The 22,401-nt window shown below is 38.8% G+C and overlaps 1 protein-coding gene across 2 annotated transcripts in view; it reads left to right on the top strand.

Moving 5' to 3' along the window:
- Positions 1–3,588: 3,588 nt before the first annotated feature.
- Positions 3,589–22,401, top strand: part of tmem94 (transmembrane protein 94) — a 37,199-nt gene continuing 18,386 nt past the window's right edge. For both annotated transcript variants that reach the window (XM_053341148.1, XM_053341147.1), the window contains exons 1-10: positions 3,589–3,694; positions 6,805–7,229; positions 14,625–14,741; positions 16,795–16,922; positions 17,792–17,928; positions 18,697–18,902; positions 19,745–19,896; positions 20,001–20,103; positions 20,272–20,358; positions 20,474–20,590. In XM_053341148.1, coding sequence (XP_053197123.1) covers positions 7,206–7,229; positions 14,625–14,741; positions 16,795–16,922; positions 17,792–17,928; positions 18,697–18,902; positions 19,745–19,896; positions 20,001–20,103; positions 20,272–20,358; positions 20,474–20,590 — 1,071 coding nt within the window. In that variant the 5' untranslated portion in view covers positions 3,589–3,694; positions 6,805–7,205. The remainder of the gene's footprint in view (positions 3,695–6,804; positions 7,230–14,624; positions 14,742–16,794; positions 16,923–17,791; positions 17,929–18,696; positions 18,903–19,744; positions 19,897–20,000; positions 20,104–20,271; positions 20,359–20,473; positions 20,591–22,401) is intronic.

Genomic DNA, 22,401 nt, shown 5'->3' with positions numbered 1-22,401 from the left:
ACACACACTTCATGCATTATATGAGTTGTTTCTTGTTGGTGGATGTGTTAGATATGAGGATATTAGGTAATGATAATACTTATAGCTATACTCCATCTGCTGAGGAAGACCATGAGATGTGGTGAAAATTAATAAGTGGACCTTGAATTATGATTGTTTATGTCAAATGAATGTGTGTTCTTTGAGATTTTTCCTATGCTGCCAATCACAAGTTGTTCTTAGACATAACTTATAACTGATCCATTCATTTATTAACATTCATTAATAAACTCATTAGTTGAAGTGAGTCTTTATACATGCCTATGACAGATGGATGTGTTGGGTACAGCTGTTTTATCCAGTTTTGCCATTTCTACATACTAAATACTGGACACCCAATCTAACTATATGAATGCTTCACACATAGGTGATGGTTTTAAATCTCATTCAGAAACCATTCATCATTGGTTTTTAGGCATCTGGCTGCAACGATTCACTCCCATTCACTAATATCACACTATTGAAGTTATTATATCATGTTGAAATTGTTTGTTATGTATGTTATTGTGGAGGTTGTAGTTTATGACGCTATCACATATTATCCCTTTATACTGACAGATGTTCCAATCTTTCATCCACCCCATTTATATCAATGAGAGGTCAAACATCTGTCTGATATAATTCAACATCACCACAAACTAAAACCTCCAAAATCAGTATTAAGTTGAATCAGTTCAATAAAAACTGAACATAGAGCCTCTATGAAGGTATGATAGAACCCTTAGGGGCCCCTGGACACTGAAGCTCATGTCACCCAGGCATCTTTTATTTTATTACGATTGGATAACGCTGCTGAATGAAAACCTTGTAACTCCATATTATATATTTTTTTCTCCTATCCTTGAGGACCCCTTCCTGCTCAAAGCTCCCTGGGAACTTACCCAGAATGCCTGTATGGTAGATCCAGCCATGATTATTATATATTATTGCAGTATTTAAGCACACAAGTGAAATAATGAAGATCTTCAAACTTGATTTTGACACAGGTCCTATACAATAAAAGCCTCCCTCATCATATCCTCACCTCTTCTATATCACTTCATTAATGGTGTGCACTCCCAACTTTTTCAGTAAATTAGAATAAACCAGTTGATCCTTAGTAAATCCTCTGGAGGTGTTTGGTTGATAAGCAGCCTTGGTGATGAGGTCTGGCTTGAAGTCAGTGTTCCAGCTGTTCAGGGTTGTTGGATGAGGTTGAGGTCATTGTTCTATGTAGGCCAGTGACGTTCTGTTCTGCTACACAAAACTAGGAAACCATTTCTTTATGAACCTGGCTTTGTGCACAGACACGTTGACATGTTGAAACAGGAAACAGACAAACACAAACTATTGATACAAAGTCTAAAATATCACTGTTTGCTGTAATATTGAATAAAAGGTAAAGCATGAAAATCAGCTCCAGAGTAAAAGTACACAGAACTATGTGGAAACACTATTACACCAATAGTGAGGTTAAACTAAAGTCATTCAAAAGGGATTTATATATTCACTCGAAGTGCCTACATGTTAAATATTAGGCTTATATATGTTGATGAGCCCAGCCCTTTAAAGTTTAAAGTAGACATGCTCAACATAAATCAAAGAGTCAGATGTGTGCAGGTATTCAGATCTGTCATTCTCAAGGACACCAGAGTTATTTACACCATGCTGAGGATTTCTGTCTGCAGTGATCTCTCTGTGGAGCTGTACCACACACACACTGTCACTATCATCTGTCAGCAGCAGCAGACACACACACACACAGACACACACACACACACACACACAATCTCAAGTTATTGTTCACTTTCTCCTGCTTTGCTCTCATACATTTTAACTTGCATCATGTTAACTTGAGTCACAATGCTGGTTAAAAACTGAATTCTGTCAGTCTGTCTAGAGAACATTAACTGATGTTGTTCTTTGTCTTTCCTTCCTACAGCTTTACTATAAGTAGGATTATCCCAAGTAAGCAGAGGTGGAAGAAGTATTTACACCTTTTTTTAAGTAAAAGTGGCAAAAATAGTCCAGGAATTAAGATTTTACTCAAGTTAAATACAAAAAGTTAATTAGAAACATGTACTTACAACGTATATATACATAAAGGACAGAATCAGGATCAACAGTGAGAAGCCCAAATGAAACTGAGTTTTTCTTATAATCATTCCTCCTGTTCATACTGACCATTAGAAGATCTTTGGGGATGATGCAGGACAAAATCCACAGTCCTCCTTCTGTGTAAACATGGATTTAAAAGTTGATCTGAAGCTAATATGAAGCTTCAGCGTCCAAATGAGTCAAATCTTCATCTTCTATGTTTCAACGTTACAGTGTTTATGTACCAAAGTCTTTTTGTTACTATACTTCCACCACAGCTCAACAGGGAAACACTAAGAGGGAATTTGATGCTAAAAACACAGTAAATGTGTCAGATATCATTGATATGACTAACTCACACTGATGAAGCTCAATAGAAGCTGATCAGAGACTTTGAAATGAGTGTGTGGACACACTGTGGATTTAGTCCTCCATCACTTCCACTGAAAGCACATTAGAAGGAGATCTTTTAATAGTCAGTATGAACAGGAGGAATGATTACAGAGAGGAAAACCTCTTTCACTATTTATATGAGCACCTGACTGTTGATTTAAGAAAGACTTAAAACATTGAGAACCTGTCCTTTAAAAGTGTTCAAAGTTGTCATTATGGAGGAAAATGGCCCCTATGAGTGTAAACCAACATTGTGCACCAAAAATTGCACTAAAGATCTCTTCTGTTGTTTGTACTTAGTCTTTGAATGTTGTTGTGTTAGATTTGATACATTCTCATATTATATATTGTAGAGCACACTGTTGGGAAGGATATCATCCTCTCTCCTTCAGAGGCAAGACATCTTTGTTTAATTAAAGTAATGTTGTTTTCTCTTATTAAAGTACAAACGTTTAATACTTCCCCTAAACTTAAATTTCAATAAATCAATCATTTGCAGTAGGCTATTTCCTTATAGTGCTGCATTCAGGTGAAACTGGGCATTAGGATCACCAGGTAAAACATACAGGAATTACTGGAATTACGTCCCTATGGCTCACAACCATTCAATTTCCTACTCTAGATTTGATCACACCCTGAACAGCATCACCATAACTTCCTGGATTTTAGTTTGACAATACAATAATCTGTAAGATGTAAATTGTTAACTATGTGAAATGTTGTAATACTTAAAAGCTGATGAGTAACAACCAGGCAACGGGAACCTACTTCGTGGTGTATGACAGTTTATAACATTTTGTAAAAGCTGTATTTTATTTATTTTTTTTTACAGCCATTCTCATTGTAATTGCATTATTTGGTGAATAGTGTTATAGCTATTATAACTCAATATTCAGAAACATTTGAGCGTCGCGGGTCGGTAGCTACTCCTCAGTAAACGTGAGGTTTCCTATTTCAAAATAGAACCACAAACAATCTTAGAAAATCTACCGCCCACTCAGAGCCCAGCCAATCAAAGGAGAGGGTACTCTTGCGCCGTCCAATAATATCACACTATTGCTTCTTCCAGGCAGAACGCAACCCAACATGGCTGCTGCTATACAGTAAAGACACATAACTACCGTTGCACTCGGTAGAAAAGCACACATTCATAAGGATATCAACAGCGACCTAAAAATAACGGAAGGTAAGTTCTCAGACTTCTGCTGTATATGTCTATTGGCTGTGTTGTTGCGTAGTTAACGTTAGGTGGAAGCCTCGGTTCTGTTAGCATCTGCGTTTGACATCTAGCCGCGCCGCTGTCCGGAGAGGACGGCAGCATCAGCTACAACTGAAACGCGTTTACATTGTTGAACTAATTGTTGTCTACATGTGTACTTTCCGCCTGTCATTAAACATGTCATGCTATATTGTTGTTAACGTTCAACACGACTTCTTATTGTCGTCTTTTGAAATGTGGCACTGCCTTAATGAATTTCCTGCAGTCTTAATTCTCAGAAATAACAACGTAGTTTTAAATGAAGCAACAGTACTAATGAACTAGTGTAAATGTGATTTATTTTGAAACGGATATGCAGTGGTGCCGTCGTGTCGCACTGACTAATGTATATTTGTTAAAGGTTTAAAAACATGTGCTACGAGGTTTCGCCTCTAATTTAGCGGTCAGTGAAGGCAACATCACAGATGTATAGTGTAATGGATGAGTTATGAGTATAATACTTGTGCTTTGATACGATATATGTTGCTCGGTTTTGATATCACCTCGGTTTTATCCCGATATATTACAGCTTCTAGAACAGTACCGGTGCCGATATTTTAAAAAAGGTACACAAACCGATGGTGTACAATAATAGTCTAATTAATGGCTTTAATATAGCAAGGGTTCAAATGATAACTCAGTTTTAACATATATAAATAAATACAAAACACTTAACAAATCTACACAGTAAATAAAATCAAAGCCAGCTACAGTCAGTTAACACTAAGTAGTGTTTCAGTATTAATTACAGCAAAATACATTTTTCATTGGGATCAATAATTCTCTCTCTCCATCCTCTGTTAAGTAAAGGCAGAGATTGTCACTATAATGACAATGGCCAATCCACATTAAATGTCAATCCACTGTCAGTGAGCCTGGTCCTGTTAGGTTAACCCTTTAGCAACTTGAGCAGTATGGTAGATCAGCAGGTGGCAAGCAAAAAAACAGGAACTTGGTCTGATGTGGTAGCACTAGTCGTATAGGAAGCTGTGCCTTATTGTCAACTGTAGTTGTGCAAACTTGTTAGACATCAGCTAAGTATTTATAATAGAGTCAAGTGTAAACATCAAGTTTAAGGCAATTTCTGCTTTTTATTTCACATTTTTATTTTGTACAATAATTAGCTCGCTAAGTTCACTTGTATTGGCTCATTTTGGAACAGTCTTGTCGAACATCTGTTGTCAGGTTCAGTATGGTGTCGAAGTCTGTTCCCCCTTACCTTAACCTTAACCTTATCCCTAACCCCACCCACTGGTCCGGACCCACCTGACCCCAATCTTACGTTAACCACAACCAGTTCTTCTGGCATCACCTGCTTTGCCTCGTAACATTAACCTAAGATCAGTTTTTCCCAGGTAAAGTGAGAGTTAAGCTGAGGATCATTCACATCCTAACCCGGAACTTCTCCCGGGACTAGATTTAGACTTGTGAGTGACAGGCACAACTTAAAGCTTTTTCCCAGCATAAAGTCAGTCTGTCACTAATGTTTGACTGAAAGCCCTTCTACAAACAATACACAGCATGTTCATCCATTATTTAGGATTACACTCCACCACTCTGTTTTTTTGGGGGGGGTTAATGTTTCTTATTTTGCAGTCAGTGCACCCTCTCACCCTTCACTCTGTCAGTCTCTTTTCTCCTGTGTTTGGCGCGAGCGTTGTCAACTGTCTGCCAATGGAGACTGCTGACTCTGGAGTTCAGAGGGGTTTTTGTGCCAGAGGAAGCTGCTTATGTGGTCAGAGCGAGCGGGCCTGGTGTGTCAGTAGATTGGGGGGCCTTGGTCTGCTTTTTCAATAGAGTTATTATGCTAACATCTGGGCGCACTCACTGTAGCCCCAACACCATGCAGCATCACAGCATTAAAGCTAACGTTAATGAAGCAGCTCCAACTGGTTTGGCCATGTTAAAAAGAAACAAAAACAAATGTCTTAATTAAACATGAGTCATATTCTTTGTATTAGGGCTGTGCCATACGATGATATCATGTGATGAGATATATCATGTGATGAGATACATTTTTAAAAAATATTTAGCTGTATTATTTGTCATTGAGACGCAACGATAAGTAGTTGACCAACTAGTTATACACTGACTTAAAATGAGCTATATTTGGATAGCTGTTATCACGATATGAAATGACCTATATCAGGATATCAGATTTCAGTCATATGCCCCTTTTGTATGTGTAAAAATACTGCACACTAATGGGGGGGGGGGGGGGGGGGGGCTGTGCCATGTGGCTACTGTATTATATTATACTCAGCAGATATTATAGTAAAACATATATGTATAACTAAACTGTTGTTATTGTAGAAATTGTAAAGAAAGGAAGCAAAGGAGGAAGCTGCATTACATATCAATTCAGTATTTTTTATATGATTTCTTTGTTTCCCTCTGGAATAAATAACAACAAAACATAATAACATCATCATCAACAAACAAACAAACACATTTTAAAAAAACGGTATCGACCCCGGATTTCACAATTGATGCATCCCTACTAAAATCACAGAGCAGAAATAAAAAAGAATAGAAAGCCTTTATTGTCATCGTACAAGAAATATACAACCAGATTTGGAGTGCTACATCTGAAACAAGTGCTCACGGGCAATAAACCAGAAACCAACAATAAAACCAACCAATAGGACGGACAACATACACATCACACAGGGCAAAATAAATAGTTTAAGAAAAGGTGTAAAAACTAGAGAATAATGTACAAATAATAATTAATGAGTGTACCCACTGTGATGTTCAAACGGAAACACTACTACACACTTCCTCTTAACACAGGAAGACAAGTTCAGCTGGTTGGTGTTTGTGAGAAGTAAAACATAATGTGTTAATCAGTTGTGCTACACTCTCATTAATGGACTCTTATTATATTCAAACTTGAGAGGTAAAACTGATCAAATGTTGAGTTATTATAAAACAAGTTGTCAAATGTTTCCAGTGTTGTAACTCTAAGGTATAATATTGGATTATAGGTGTGAGACATGCTTATTAACTGACACATGTAATCTCTCTTCTATCCTCAGATCTCTACATGACTGTTATGAAGAGGATCTCTGTCCTGCACCTGAGCAACAATTAACCCTCCAAATCCAAAATCCCCACATCCCAGAATTCCCTGCTCCCCTCTGCTGGTCCTGCAGCTGTGTGCGTGCCTCCTGTCACACTGGCAGAGGAGGCGGGGCAGGTGGTGTCGCCAGGTGGGGGGACCAAGGCTGCACCCGCCTGCCTTCTTCACCTTCCTCCGTCCTTACCCGAACCGCCCCATCCGCGGCTCCTGCAGGCGGCGGGCTGAGAGGGATCGGCCCGAGACCCCCGAGTTCGCCGCGTCCGGATTGGGATACTGCGGAGGAGCGGCGCCGACGGGGCTCGGCCTGGCGGGGTTGGCCGGTTGAGAAGCGGAGCATGTGGAGTGGCTGTGGTTGCTATGGAGTCGCAGGATAAGAAGCAGGTGAGTTTGGTTGCTTAGCGCAGCATTGGCTTCTGTCCCTCAGGTGGAGAGATGTGTACTGAACAGGAAGAGCCTCTCAGATCAGGAGAGAAGTGTCAACTCTATGTATTCATCATATATTTATTAGGATGCTCACTAGCAACATATTAACACTCAACAACCTTATGTAGAAGGTGAAGCCAAGAGGGAAATTCAAATGTTAAACTAAAAAAAAACATCAGCTACTCTTTTTAAATGTGTCCATATAGTGTCAAACACAGGCAGCTATTTCTACTGACACAGACTTAATACTGTGTGTGTGTGTGTGTGTGTGTGTGTGTTTGGAATGAAGTCAGAAGGAACGCTGCATTAATGAACCAGTTTGTCTTTGATGATGGTAAATATGAGAAATAAATATGTTATCAAGCAGAATATAAAGAGGATTACTGTATTCTGTAGTATGTGCTTTACATACTTATTTTTTTCATGCTTTATTTATTGTCATCATTTCATTTTATGCATTTTACGCATGTTTAAGTGATGCAACATAATAACAATGAATTAAAATAGTTAAAGTAAATCAATAACAATATTTACAGTACAGATTTGAGTTGTTACAGTATATTGTAGTTATTTTAAATTCATAGAAAATTATTAGAGAAAACTCAACTTTTATTTTATTTCATATTTAAAATTCAGCTTGCTTTACGTCATTGATCCATGGGTTTTTCAAGGTTTCCATCTTCCTTAAGAGCAGCAAACTACTAAGAACAATTCAAAATAATTAAGTATATCATTTTCATATACTTGTTACAATGGTCAAGTATCATTCAGCCTCAGTCAGTCAGCACCATACAAAATAAAACTCAGCTTACAGCTTAAGTCTTATTTTGTAATCTTGTTTCAACTTGGTCATGTTCATGTCAGTATTGACATTTTCCACACAAACTCTCACAGCTCTTTATCACTTCAGATCAGCTGTTAGGAAGGGGTTAAAAGATCAAACCTCTCTAGTTAAACATAGATGTGTAGGAGAGGCCGTTTCACAAGCAGGCGCCGCTCGGTCAACACAACGTGCGTAGGAAACGCCGCTGACCTGTTGCTCAACGAGCTCAGAGAAGCCTCTTCATTCTCAGCGTTCCCACCTATGTGCTGCGTTATGTTATATAATCATTAACACTAACAGTACAGTCACAAAGCATGGAGATATGTATGTCCCACAAGTCTTAGAGGTACAGTACAACTCACACTCTCACTATTTAAATCACTTGACCTAACTTTGATTGATTAAGTGAGCTATTTGATATTTGTTTTGACTGTAATTTATTGCAAATGCATTAGTAAGAAAGCAGTATGAAGAGCTGCATGGGATTAAAGATGCCTTCAAATGGCAGTAGTGATCATATGAGTGACATACTGTTATATAGTATGCATGAGTTCTTAAGTGTGACTTCTCTGATGGCTTCAAATTGAGGAACTGCTCTGCAAAGCAACATTTCTGTACAGGACTAATGATGTGTGTTTATTGCTTAGTGAACATGGCCATGGAAGAAAGTTGGTGTGTGCTGAGGTTAGCTTCTTCTGGTTTTATTAGGCCTGTCACAGTATATTGTCTAAGAAATAATTGCGATAAACAATATTATTGTCATTTGAAGATAATTTTATACCACTCATATCATGATAATATAATAGTATAATAATGTAAGGGGGGTGGGATTGTAGAGTGGGTGCTACACAGACTGTCAATATGGTTGGTTGGAGTTATTTCCCTTTAATTCTTCTACAGTCTCCACTCAGGACGTACACAGTGAGGAATAGAGGACATTACTTGTTTAACCAATGTGACATGAATAGTCTCTTAGCTGCTAATGTGAAGTGTGGCAATACTGAGTTAAAAAAAAGATCAATGGGAAGTCCATATATGGACATGATGATGTTGTTAAATAATGTCATTATTGTGATAGGTGTAGTTTTAATCACTGTTGTCTTTTCTGAACTGAAATGTAACTTTGGATGTAAACTTTATTGATACCTGGACTGTTGGGCTACAACCAGTTAGACTATTATTCTAATTGTATAAATAGCATCTAAGTCTCATGTAGAGGCATGTAAATGATATATGTAAATGGAAATATGCTGGTATTTACATACCAACACTTTCAGGAAGAACTTCCTTATGATTGGTGGAAAACCAGTTTATGATCCTCAGTAGGCAAAACAAAGAGATTCATTTCCTGTCAGATCTTCTCAATACTTAAAAAGTCATTTTAATTGACCATCTTCAACACGCTGTAGAGCACTTAGTCATAATGTTAATGGAATATAGAACTAAAAGTGTGTGATGAAGGAACAGACTAGAACATCTTATTATCATCTTGTAATCAAAGTAGTCCGCTCTTCCATTGGTATTATTTGTCATTTAAAAAAACATTTGCCAGCTACACATGATTATTACTATGGAAACAATGATAGAGATATGGTTAGGTGTCATTTAGAATAGACAGTATTATCAGTGTAGACTCACTGTAGAGTGTTTAGGTGACATCTTGGCTGCTGAACTGCTAATCACACTAACTCAAATTCACCATGACTTCACCACCACAGACAGGTTGTAGTTACAGGTTGTAGCTGCTGTGGCAGTGGACCAATCACATGTCACATTAACTCCAAGAACGCTTGTGTTGATTGGCTGTTAGCAAGTCCATACAAATAGTCATATTTACTAGCTCTGGGTACAAAAAGGATGGATTGCAGGTATCGTTTGATGGGAGATGTTTCAGTACTACTTGGTATCAATTTATTTTGGTCGATACCTTAAAGGTATTACAGTACTGATACCCAGGCCTAGATATGGTATGATGTCAAAATACATCCATGTATCCATGCAGCAGAAACATACCAGACGTATGCACCAAATGTACAGAAACTAGAGGAACATTGTTTCATTATTTTTCAGCAATGCAGAAAGATGAAAAGGTTGTGGGAAGAATTCTAACCGAGAAGATTATTTATAGACCACAGCTTGTTTAATGCCTAAAAATGTATTGCACTGTTATGGAAAAAGACTTGATTGACAGGTTTATCCACTCAATGGATAAGCTGGGTGTTATTAGAAAGGACAGCTCACACATTCAACTCTAAACAACAGATATATGAGAATATATGGAAGGCCTTCATTCATTATGTTAAGGAATCAGATTTAACAGAAGTGAATCAATAGTGATTTTATTCTATACTTTGTGTGCACGTATGGCATCGATTGAGTTTCAATCAATGCTTCAAAAGTTGGAAAACATCCATGATGCACCACTGACAGAAGACATCAGACTCCCAAGAACATGAATACAAAGATCCATAATGGCCTTTTTTTCCTCTCCTGCTATTATCAACATTACAAACTAAAGCAGCTCAGGCATTAGGGAGGACTCACTCATCCTGCACTGAGGTTCTAATGTTAGTGTGGTTTCCCACTACTTTTCATTCATATCCATTAAACACCTCATCAGCCGCTCCTCTACGCTTCATACTGTGTTTGTCTTATAGACTGTGAAGGAAGGGTCCAGCTAGCGTTAGCTTAGCTTCCCTTCTGTTATAGGTCCAGTTGCAGCAATGGCAAATGAGCAGACTTGGAATTGAAGAGATATAATGAATAACAAACTATTTTTAGCACCCGCTCACGCTCATACCACACTAATCAAATTACAGATCTAACGTCATCAGTCAGAAGCAGAAATTCCCACTCAGTTGAAAACACTGAATGCAGCGCTGTCACTTTCTGCTCTTACAATTATGACTTATATATTATTATTTAAAGACTGCAATAATATCAACATATAATGATACTTTTTCCAAAATTCAGTGAATGATTCCAAACAGTTATGAATGTTATAGTTTTATGTTTATTATAACGGTGCAACAATTGATTATTTTAGCACTCTAGCATACAGTTACTATATGAGGAAAAGGTGTAATTAGAGTGATGTTGAGCTCATGATTTAATCCAGCTCTCTTCTTAACATTTCTTAACAGTTTTTTTTCTCTTTTTATATGAATCTCTCCTTCACTGCAAAATATGCTAAGCTGGCAAAAGTAGAAAAAAAGGGCCAGGCAGGGTTACACAGGCCAGGTTGGTATTGTTCCTCCCATCAAAAGAGCCTCTTTTTCTCCCCTCACTATGTCTGCCCCCCCCTCCTCCCCCTCCCCTACCCTCTTCACTCTCTGTAGTGAGGGATTTTGTTCATTGGTGTCCCGGCCAGCCAGCTGCTGAACCGCGTTGAACTGAATGAAGCTCGGTCGGTGCCAGAGAGGCAGCCAGACCGGCTAGTTTTTTTTTGAATCAGAGTCCAGCTGGCAGCGCTCAAACCCACTCTGTTGTTTGCAGCCTCAGTGACGAGAGAGAGGGGAGAGAACATTTTTTGGGTGAGGTTTTTTTTGCAGCATCACCAACTCTCTCTCCTCCATCTCTTCAGCTACTTTTGTGAAATGTAACAATTCTCCGCACGTATCGGAGCTGCCGGTAAGACGTCGGCAACCCCCCCCCCCCCTCCCTCCTCCTCTCTCTCACCTCCGTATCCCAGCAGCAGAAGCAGAAGCAGAGATAGAGATTTTTAATTTTTTTTTTTTTTAAAGAGAGGCAGAGCAGAGCAGAGTCACGGTCGTCATGGTGCTGAAGATGAGAGAGGGGATTTGTCTGTGGAAGAGGAGCGGCGTAAGTTGTCTCTTCTTTCAGTCACATCTGCTGTACTTATTCAAGTCTTCTGTGTGCAATACAGTGTGAAGCATCAAAGGTTAGTCTACATGCTTCCCAGGTTACAGGCTCACTCAGGCTTCTCCTCTCTCTCTCTCTGCGCGTTTTTTTTACGTTCGTCTGGAGAATTTTTTTTTTTTTTTTGTGTTGAGGCTTTGTTACACTGGGGAAATGAGAAGGTATTTATAGCCTGGCTGTGTGGGGATGTAGAGCCTGAAAGCTGAACCCTGTGTGTGTGTGTGTGTTTGTGTTTGTGCGTGGTGTGTATGTGCTGGCCTTTGCAGATACACACACACACACATATGCATACACACACATCCTCACAGTGTGACATAGAGTGTGGGAAAAGGTTGCGTTCCCATTAACATTAGATATAGCCGTTTCCTCTCTGTAGCTGCTTCGGCGTATGCACCAGGCCTCTGTAATATGAACACAATATGTCATGTGTTATGTTTGCTGGACACAATGAATGAATGAATGAATGGAGGCAGTGAGATTAACACTGAACCTTTTTCATTAATAGAGTATTCATAAAAAAGTCATTTGTTAAGTTCATTTTTATATTATTTGTACTGTATATCTTTGGGTTCTGCACTGTTAAATCTATGGAGACATACATTGGGTATAAGTTGGACAAATTGGGATGGGCATAAATTAACTGTAAAAACAATTGTCAGTTTAATTGTTGGTGGAAATCTTTTTGAGACATTTTTGAAGAAATAAAACCCAAGCTAGCTGCTAAATGAATATTTTGTGGTTTCTTTAGTTCTCTGTGACAGTGAACTGAACATTTTTGGTTTGTTGACTGATGGCCATCTTCAGGCCTGTCACTATAACTTTTATTGGACGATATATGTCTCAGAAATAATCGCAATAAACAATATTATCATTTGAAGATCATTTTATACCACTGATATAATGATAATATGTAAAGTAATTATGTAAGGGGGGTGGGATTGGAGAGTGGGTTCTACACTTGTGTAAAACCACAGACTGTCATTATGGTTGGGGACAGAGTTAATTCTTCTACAGTCTATAATGATATAATAGTATAATAATGCAGCAGAGTACACAGTGAGGAATGGAGGACACTACTTGTTTAACCAATGAGACATGAATAGCCTCTTAGCTGCTAATGTGAAGTGTGGAAATACTGAGGTCAAACAAATGATCAAGTCATGTCCATGTATCATATGATAAGTCCATATATAGACATGATGATGTAGATATGTTACAGACGTTATTGCACAATAAATTGATAACATTATTATTGTGACAGGCCTGGAGCTATTTTCCTATCATTATTAAAGAGCGTCGTATATCCATTTGAGAGCATGATTTTATTGATTTCACCTTCAGATGTTGTAATATGAATAATTATGGTATTGTATGATGAGTCGATAATGTAATTATTGTAACAGGCCTGACCAAACGATTGATTGTGAAAGTAATAGATGAATCAATAATTTAAAACATTGTAAGGTTTCAAGTTCAGCATTTCAGCACGTGTCCAATCACACAAGCTGCAGCTGCACATACAAACCTGCAAATGAACAAGTGTTATTGTGTGGTGGAGTGAAACTATATGAAACTATATGAAACAACATAGATGTAGAAATGGCTATGCATGTCAGTTAATCCACCTATCTTATCAACTCTCTGATGGTATGTTTATGAGTATTTCATGTCATGCTTCCTAGTGAGAGAAAATATCCCAAACATTACTGTGATTGTGTTTATGATCAAATAACTGCAGAACTAAAGAGATTCTACATCAGTCTTAGCTGGAGTTTTTTGGGTTTTCTGGTAATTAGCAATATGTTAGCACGCTAATATGTTCATTGTGAGCGTCGTAGCATTTTCCGGCTTGGCTAAACCCAAAACAAAGGTGTGTGTGTGTGTTTGTATGTGAGGTGTGTGTGTGTTCCATGCACTCATGCTCCATCGTACCCTCGTTTGTGATGAATACCTTGAAACCTTGACACTCAAAGCACAAACACAAATGATGAATCAGTGAAGCCCAACACACAAGTTGAACTTACTGCCCAAAATCCAGACAGAACAATGCGTATGTAAGGATGGATTGTGTGTCTAGTCCATATCAAGGGTTTAAAGCAAATGATTCTTATTATAAATTGTACTTAGCAGTGTAATAATAAAGAACGTTAGACTGGTGTTAGGAAGCCATGTAAAGCTAGGCTAAAGGTCCGACCATGGAACAGGTTCAGCAACATGACTGCCAAAAGAATCACTAAACAAACCTTTGTATTGCTCTTATAACTATCCATGAACAAAGGAGCTAACACAGTTCTTTTCAGAATAAAAGCATACTGTATATATGTAGAAAATAAATGGTTGTTGTGTGTTATTTCAAGAAATTGACAGCATAGTCTGTTGTTATGTTTTCTACAGTTTATTTAACCATGATGTGAGAGTTAGGCTGCATATCTCAGTCTGTTTCACATGACACATGATCACATACAGGCTGTTTGACATCGCTCAGTTATCATTAAATGCTTACCATCAATGTATGATAGTGTTGTATGTGTCTTAATAAGTTTATATCTGACCCATGCAGTATGTATATAATAGCATGAGCTGGCCTCTGTGTGTATGATAATAGAAAAGCATAAATGACTGTGTGTGTGTGTGTGTGTGTGATACTGCAGGAGGAGGATGTGACTCTGGGACTGTCCACTGGTCAGGCTCTGAAGAAGCTCCGGGATCAGCTGAGCAGCCTGCTGGAGCAGCACCAGAGAGCCGCACGCAGACGAGTCTCTGCTCAGGTACACACACACACACACACACACACACACACACACACACACACACACACACACACACACACACACACACACACACACACACACACCACATATATACAGTAAGCTTGTGTGATCATGGAGAACTAACATCATCAAACCCCTGACCCCCCCTCCAGCATACACCCCCCACACTGGATCTTTACTTGGACCCTACCCATACTAGATTTTAGAATAAAAACTTCTGATATGGATATGTTGGCTGGTAATATTACATATCCAAAATAATACATAATACACTTTATTTTTGCAAAGATCCCTCAAATGTGGTTATTAAACACTTGAGACAAAGATATGTATTGGACATTGATATTTTACAGTTTAACAATAAATGTTATTGTATAAAATGACATCAGTGCACTCATCATTAGAATTAACTATGAATAAAAAACACACAAAACAAATAAACATGCATTCATTAAACTTGAATTTAAAAAAGGGTCAAATATACATAAAATGCTGCGTATATAACTTAAATATTAAAAAATAATGTCAGACAACATGTTTGCTGATACCAATATATATCTGTGAGAGGTAAATATCGGTTCACGGATCTATCAGTGGGGCTTTAATCTCTACCCCCCAAAAACAAATGAAATGCACTGTCTCTTTAACTGAATTGTAAGCAGCATCCCACAGTCAGAGTGTTCAGGCTGGCCTCGTGTATCCAGACCACTGATCACTGATCACTCATCACTCTATCAGGACGGTGAGGAAGAGACATTTAGCAGACGCTACATTAAGGCTAACAGCTTCTTGGCTGCAGTGACAGCAGGAGGCAACATTTAGTATTAAGTGGGAGATATATGCTTCTAGAGCAGGGGTGTCAAACATGCGGTCCGTAGGCCAGAACCGGCCTGCCAGGGGGTCCAATCCGGCCCACTTTGCTTTCTGTCTTCTTTCTTTACATCTGTCCTTCCTTCCTTCCTTCCTTCCATCTGTCCTTGCTCCCTTTCTTTCTTCCTTCTTCCCTTTCTTCCATCTATCTTTCCTTCCTTCCTTCCTTCCTTCCTTCCTTCCTTTCCTTTCCTTCTTCCCTTTCTTCCTTCAATCTGTCCTTCCTCTCTTTCCTTCAGTCTGTCCATCCTCCCTTTCTTCCTTCCATCTTCCCTTCCCTTCCTCCATCTTTTTAATGATCTGGCCCACATGAGATCAAATTGGCCTGTGTGTGGCCCTTGAATGAAAATGAGTTTGACAGCCCTGTTCTAGAGTGTAATCCCATCAGGACCGATTCCCAGTACATATGTGTGAGTGATATATATATATATATATATATATATATATCACAATTAGAATGATGCTACATGAGCAGTATTTATAGTACTGCTCATATTTTTCCATACTGTGTCCTTAAAGAAATGATCACCTGATCATCAGATAAGTTAACATGGAGCTTGTCCTGGTAATGATTTATAATGTTCAATAATACATGTGTAAAATATAGAAAGCGCTTACTGAGACTCATGTCTGTGTAGGGAGGGTGTGTAGGGAGTGATGATCCACATGGGACACTGTATGCCTGCATGGCTGATCTTAACTACAGATAGAAGGGAAAAAAGAAGATGGTGACAGATCATACTCTGTACTTTGCAAATGCCTCATCTACAGACGGGCTTGTTACTGTCTTCAGCTTGCCACCATCACAGTGTGGGAAAACATTGAAAAAAAAAAAGTTGCATGAAGTATACAAATATTATTACTGTGAAGTGATGATTGAAACCTTCTAACTCTCTCATGAAGGTCACATGACTTCCAATCTGAGGTTGTTTTTTTAAAAAATTATTATTGCTCCCTTGTGAGGATGTTTTGCCCTCATAAGGATAAAAGCACAGGAATACACGCACGCGCACACACACACACACACACACACACACGCACGCAGCCTTGTTCCCATCTGTTTATAGAAAGCACAGTCCCTTGATCATTTATTAAATAACACATCACATGATAAACTCCTTACATAACCCGCTGTGTATTGTTTTCCTCACCTATCGCTACCGTTGTCATGTTTTCACAGGAACAGTGGGTGTACAGCTTCCTTTACCATGGCAACCGTCACTCCTGCCTCCATTGGCCGGGGGCCGCCCTCACTTTACTTGTGGTGCTGGGACTCTTGTGTTGCCACGGCAGCCAGCCTAAGGGCAGGTAGGTGACTCTTTGTAGCTGAGCTGTCCCGTTAAGGAAGTCTGAAAAAGACCAAACTGTAAAAATGGGAAGAAAATATAAATGTATTAAAATGTGATGTCAAATAAGAAGAATAAGCAATAGTGTTGATCTACTTATCCATGTTTGATGTGGTGATAAATAATGAGCATGTTTAAGATGAACAGAACTGAGAGCTTGTAGTGAATCAGTAGCTACACAACAAACAGCAGCTGTTATTGCTCTTGCTGTGTGCTAAGTCAATATTACACTCTCCTGTACACTTCTGCTTTATTTATAACACCTACTTACTAATTATGCATACTGACAAATGAACATAACATGTACTCACATTGACTTCCTCAAAAGTTTATACACTTAGCATATGTGTGTACATATGCTTGCAGTATACCAGCAGCTGGAGTAAACAACAACATGCAAATAACAAATAAAGTGCACAATTTTTCTCTATACATAATATAAAGCCACAATTTATGGGGACAAATTGTAGTATTTTAGTTTAAAATGACTTTATAGGCTGTAGTTGCATCATTCTTAACATTAACTCACTCCCACTAATGTATTGTATATTTATTGTTTATATAATTTGGAGATTGTTTTAGTATTTAATTTAATTTTATTCTTATTTTTATTTTATTTCAAAATAAAAGTCCTCTGTAAAGTTATGTAATTGTTCTCATCACATTTCATAAAACAGTGTCTTGTCTTCAAACATCAAAAAATAAACTCAGACTTGTAGATTTCAGATAGGATGTTTGAGGTAACGTTATATGAATGTTAGCAACACCAGAACATTGAGAACTGTGTCTCTCATTGTGCTGAACTCTCTGCCGTTCTTCTCTCCTCCACAGTTCTGGCATAGAGCTGGTGAACGCTGCACTCCTACTTCTCCTCTTCCTGCTCAACCTGCTGCTGGTCGGACGTCAGGAGAAGCTGAAGAGGAGTGAGATGGTCCACCGCCTTAAAGGCATCATCACGCAGCTCAGCGGTGAGTCAGCTCAGGCCTGTTGACTCATCACTGGAGATACAGGAGAATTATAATGGCATTTGTGCTTTGAATGCATCATGTGTCCACACAGCATTACAGTCACTGGGGTTCATTTAAAGCAACGGTTATCTAACAAACTGGCTGCTCTGGTCTTATTCCTGCTTTCACTTTGACTGTCATTGATACTGCTACCAATTCTGATACTTTTGATTCTAACACTTCTGTTTTTTTAATGCATTTTTAAGCTATGTAGGCTTAACTGTATATAATAATAACAATGATAAGCTGTGTATGAGTATGTAAAATATACCAGCTGCTTTTTGTTCAGCATCTCTTTGATAAATTGTTCTGTCTGCATTGCTGCCAGATGTTGCAGTCATGGCAACCAGTGTTATCGTCACTGACTCCAGTTCAGTGTAATCACATTTTAGATGGTGTGTTTGTCTTGGATTGGTAATACATGCTGGTCCTCATGTGTGTGTTTGTGTATTAGTTTACACACTTTGGTGACTAATTCAATATGAACTGAAAGAATGTCATTGGGTCAGTTTGTCATTGTGTTATTAGGACTCAACATGATGTGTTTAATTGAATGGCATCAGCAGGATAAAGCAAGTGTCAGCTGCTCTGAGTATACCAGCTGTCATAAATGCTCCATTGCTGTGTTTAATAAATAACTAAACATGCACAGAACTTCCAAAATGACACTGATGAGGACAAGCATGTCTCCACAGTTTTCTACCTGTAACACATGTTCCTCATCTACAGACTATCTGTCAGGGTGTGTGGGTGAAGTACGGTGGTCTCCGTCTCTCTACCCCGACCTGTACACCCCCTCGTCCCCGTCGTGGTCCCTCCACTGGACCTACCGGGACTCCCAGCTGATCAACCTGCCTGTGAGTCTGCTGGTGGAAGGAGACATCATCGCTCTGAGGCCTGGACAAGAAGCATTTGCATCACTCAGAGGAATTAAGGTGAGCGTCTGTATAGATACACATACAGTACATTTACTCTGGTTTACTGTCTGTAGTATAGACATGAAGAGGAGGAACATTATGCTGGATTCCACTACAACTACTCACAAGCTCCCTCACCTGGCACAACATTAAACAAATACAGCATCAGTCATAATGTTTGTTTTTTAAACTAACATTACCCCAGAGCTGGAAAATCACATATTTCTACTTAACTTAACTTAACACAAGTTAACTTAACTTATTTTAATTTACTTAAACTACTTTACTTTATGTAACTTCACGTTATGTTACGTTATTTTAGGTTCCATTACTTTAACTACTTTATATTACTTTAACAATTTTACTTTTCCTTAACTCTTATCTTTAACTTCTAACTTTTTGTCAATTGAACAAGATTGATTAAAATTTTTTAGGAACTTTTTTTTTTCTCTCATTTTAATGTACAGCACAGCAGTAGTCTAAAGTTTGGACAAACCTTCCCATTCACTCGAATGAGGAAGTGACTGGTACTGTACATGTGAATGACCTTTATTTTTACGTCTAAATCCTGCACAGAAGTTCTGTTGCTGTTTATTTTGTAGTAACAACACTGTCATGTTATGTAGTGACTTCCTGTAGTCTTGTTGCCACTTGCCACTATAAGATATTATGAGAATTTACAGCATAATGTTTTGTAATGATCTTTAGAGATACTGATGAGTGGAATGTGTTAGTGTTTCCTGTCTTTATACTTTCAGCTAACCATCTCCTGGTTGTAGCTTCACATTTAACAGACACAAGAGAAGACTCATTCCACCGTGTACCTAAAACGTGTGACAATAAATCCTTCTCTTTCTCAGGATGATGAACACATTGTATTGGAACCAGGAGATTTATTCCCACCATTCTCCCCTCCTCCTTCCCCACGGGCCAATGAGAAGAGAGGCCCCCAGCGCCCCCAGCAGCACCGCCTCTTCAGAGTGGTGCGGACTCCAGTTCTGGACCCAGTCAGGTGGGCAGCTTGTTCCTTTTGATTGTGAAGATTGTGGTATTTAACTTTTTTTTTTTATGATGTCATGTCACGTTTTCATCTTCTGTGTTCTTGTTTTCCTACAGGAACAGTTTGGAAATGGCACGGTCTCGACCAATCACAGTGCTGGACAACGAGAGGTTTACAGTACAGTCAGTCATCACCAAAGTTGTCTGTCCTGTTGTGCTGGTGAGAAATCAATATTCTATTAACCTTTGACCCTTCCTTCCTCCCTTCCTTCTTTGACTCAAGGACAACAGGAGGATTAAGAATCACTTGTTTTCTACTTATAAAGCATCCAGATGTGATATGTGCCACATCTGTCTCAGTGATTATAATAATGATCTCTGTGTTCAGGTGGCGTTCCTCCTTGTAAACACCATCCGCTATTTTTGTGATGCACCCAGTCTGACCCCACCCTGCTACAATTTCTTTCAACTTCAGGTAAAGTCATACAAAATAAGTGAATGCAGTGTTTTGCCAGTGATTAACCTGGATTAATGAACATACAGGATTGATGATGATATAAAAATGTGTGTGTGTTTCTTTGTACTTGCAGGTGATGGGTGCTCTGCCCATCCTGCCGCTGCTCTTCCCCGTCATGTGGGTGCTGGTGAACGCCTTCGGAGAAGCCAGGGTCCTCGCCGAGTTCAGCCGCGCATCACCAGCTGGCCTGGTGAGGAACACACATGCGCACGCAGGCTCACACACACACACACACACACACACAGTTCTAACTTTGTGTTGTGCAGTGGCAGACAAGACAGCTGTAGTTACTAACACAGAGGATTGTGTGTTATGTTATTAATATCTAAACACACACACACACACACACACACACACACATACACACACACATACTCTGGAGGGTTAGACTGATATGTTGGTGTAGTTTTCAATAAAGGCTCTATAGCAGGAGGCAATGATATGTTATTATACAGTGTGACTGATTACATATACATGACCTCCATATGTTTACCAGCTGCATTTACAAGAAGCTCTGTAAAGACTTAGCTGCTATTTTATTGTCAACTTATTTCCTTATGAACAGGAGGTAAAGAAATCATGATGGATAATTGAACTTAAAGTCCGTGTAGAGTAAGAGCTCCACAATTCAAATCTAAATGGTTGAAATGCTTTTTACACATTTTTTAGAAATACATTCATGACCTATTTAATGTGTCTGAATTCACTTTACACGGTCTTTAAAATAACGTATCAATTATTTTCTTCAGAGTAATAGTTTATTAATTGATGGATAATTGAACTTCTTAGTAATAGTTTACTAATAGCGCTAGATGTTAAACCAACTATTCATTCTTAGTTGTATATGGATTATCCAAGGCTGCATTAGAACCCCTAGGGGCCCCTGGGCACTAGAGTTCATGTCCCCTAAACAACTAATTATTCTGATTGCATAACGCTGCTGTCAGGTGGGAACCTTGTAACTCCTTATTTAGTTTTAGACATAGTGGGTTTCTGGCACTGACCATAATTATCAACATCAAGAGAATGAGTCAAGCCTTGTGTCTAATCATAGAGCCCAACTAAACTGAGGGCCCCTTGGCACTTGCCCAGATGGCTTGTATGGTAAATCCGGTCATGGACTTAATGATGCTTCACTTTTTCTAAATAGAAGATAAATATTGAATGTATATTTAACATTCACAAGTCAGTGGTCAGATTCCACAGAACCAGAAGCTTTTAACTGCTCACATCAATCATCTGACTTTAATTCATTTGCCTCTCAGTAGCTGAAGAGCACACTGAAGTCTAAAAGTGTAAAACAAGTGAATCTGCAGTGTAATACAAACCTAACAGAGCATCACTAATGCTGCTCTTTATGTGGTCAGCATTGCTCCCATCTCTTTTTTAGCAAGGATGGTGGGTTATATTTCCAGAGTGGGACACTGTCGCTCCCTCCAGCATCACACAGAGGAGACTCCACTTACTCATGACGCACACAGTCTCCTCTGTTTATTTTGTTAAATCCAGACTATGATGAGAGGGGAGGACAAATATTTGGATCCTTCATTTTTCCCATCAGTTTGTGGGTCACAGGCTGGAGGACAGAGTGAAGACTTTTCACTGTACAAAATAGGCTCATTTACTGTTCAGCCAATATGAAGGTTAATACCCTCAAAGTAAAGGTACAGTCAGCACTTTTACAGCCTTGATACCCCAAAGCTAGAGCCAGCTGAGTGTCTATGGCCAATCATTGCCTGGACTTTCTACAGTGTGTTAGTGCTAATCTGCATTTATCTGCAGCCTTCCCTTTCCAAAGCTGTGAGTGAATTACAGAGCCAAAACAATAACAGCAACAACATGTTTAGACACTGTAAACATTCATTTCTCCTCTCCTCACTTTAAGTAGAGGTGTGTGTCTATGTATTCCAGATGCTGCTTCACAACATTTTCACTGTTGTCTTTTGGCACCTTCAGTTCAAACAGATCCGTATAGACCTTCTTAACCTGTATCAGTATAAC

The sequence above is a fragment of the Scomber japonicus genome, chromosome 20 (genome assembly GCF_027409825.1).
Source record: "Scomber japonicus isolate fScoJap1 chromosome 20, fScoJap1.pri, whole genome shotgun sequence".
Classification (NCBI taxonomy): domain Eukaryota; kingdom Metazoa; phylum Chordata; class Actinopteri; order Scombriformes; family Scombridae; genus Scomber; species Scomber japonicus.
Note: the sequence above shows the minus strand (reverse complement) of the source record. Positions and strands in the feature narration are given on the sequence as shown.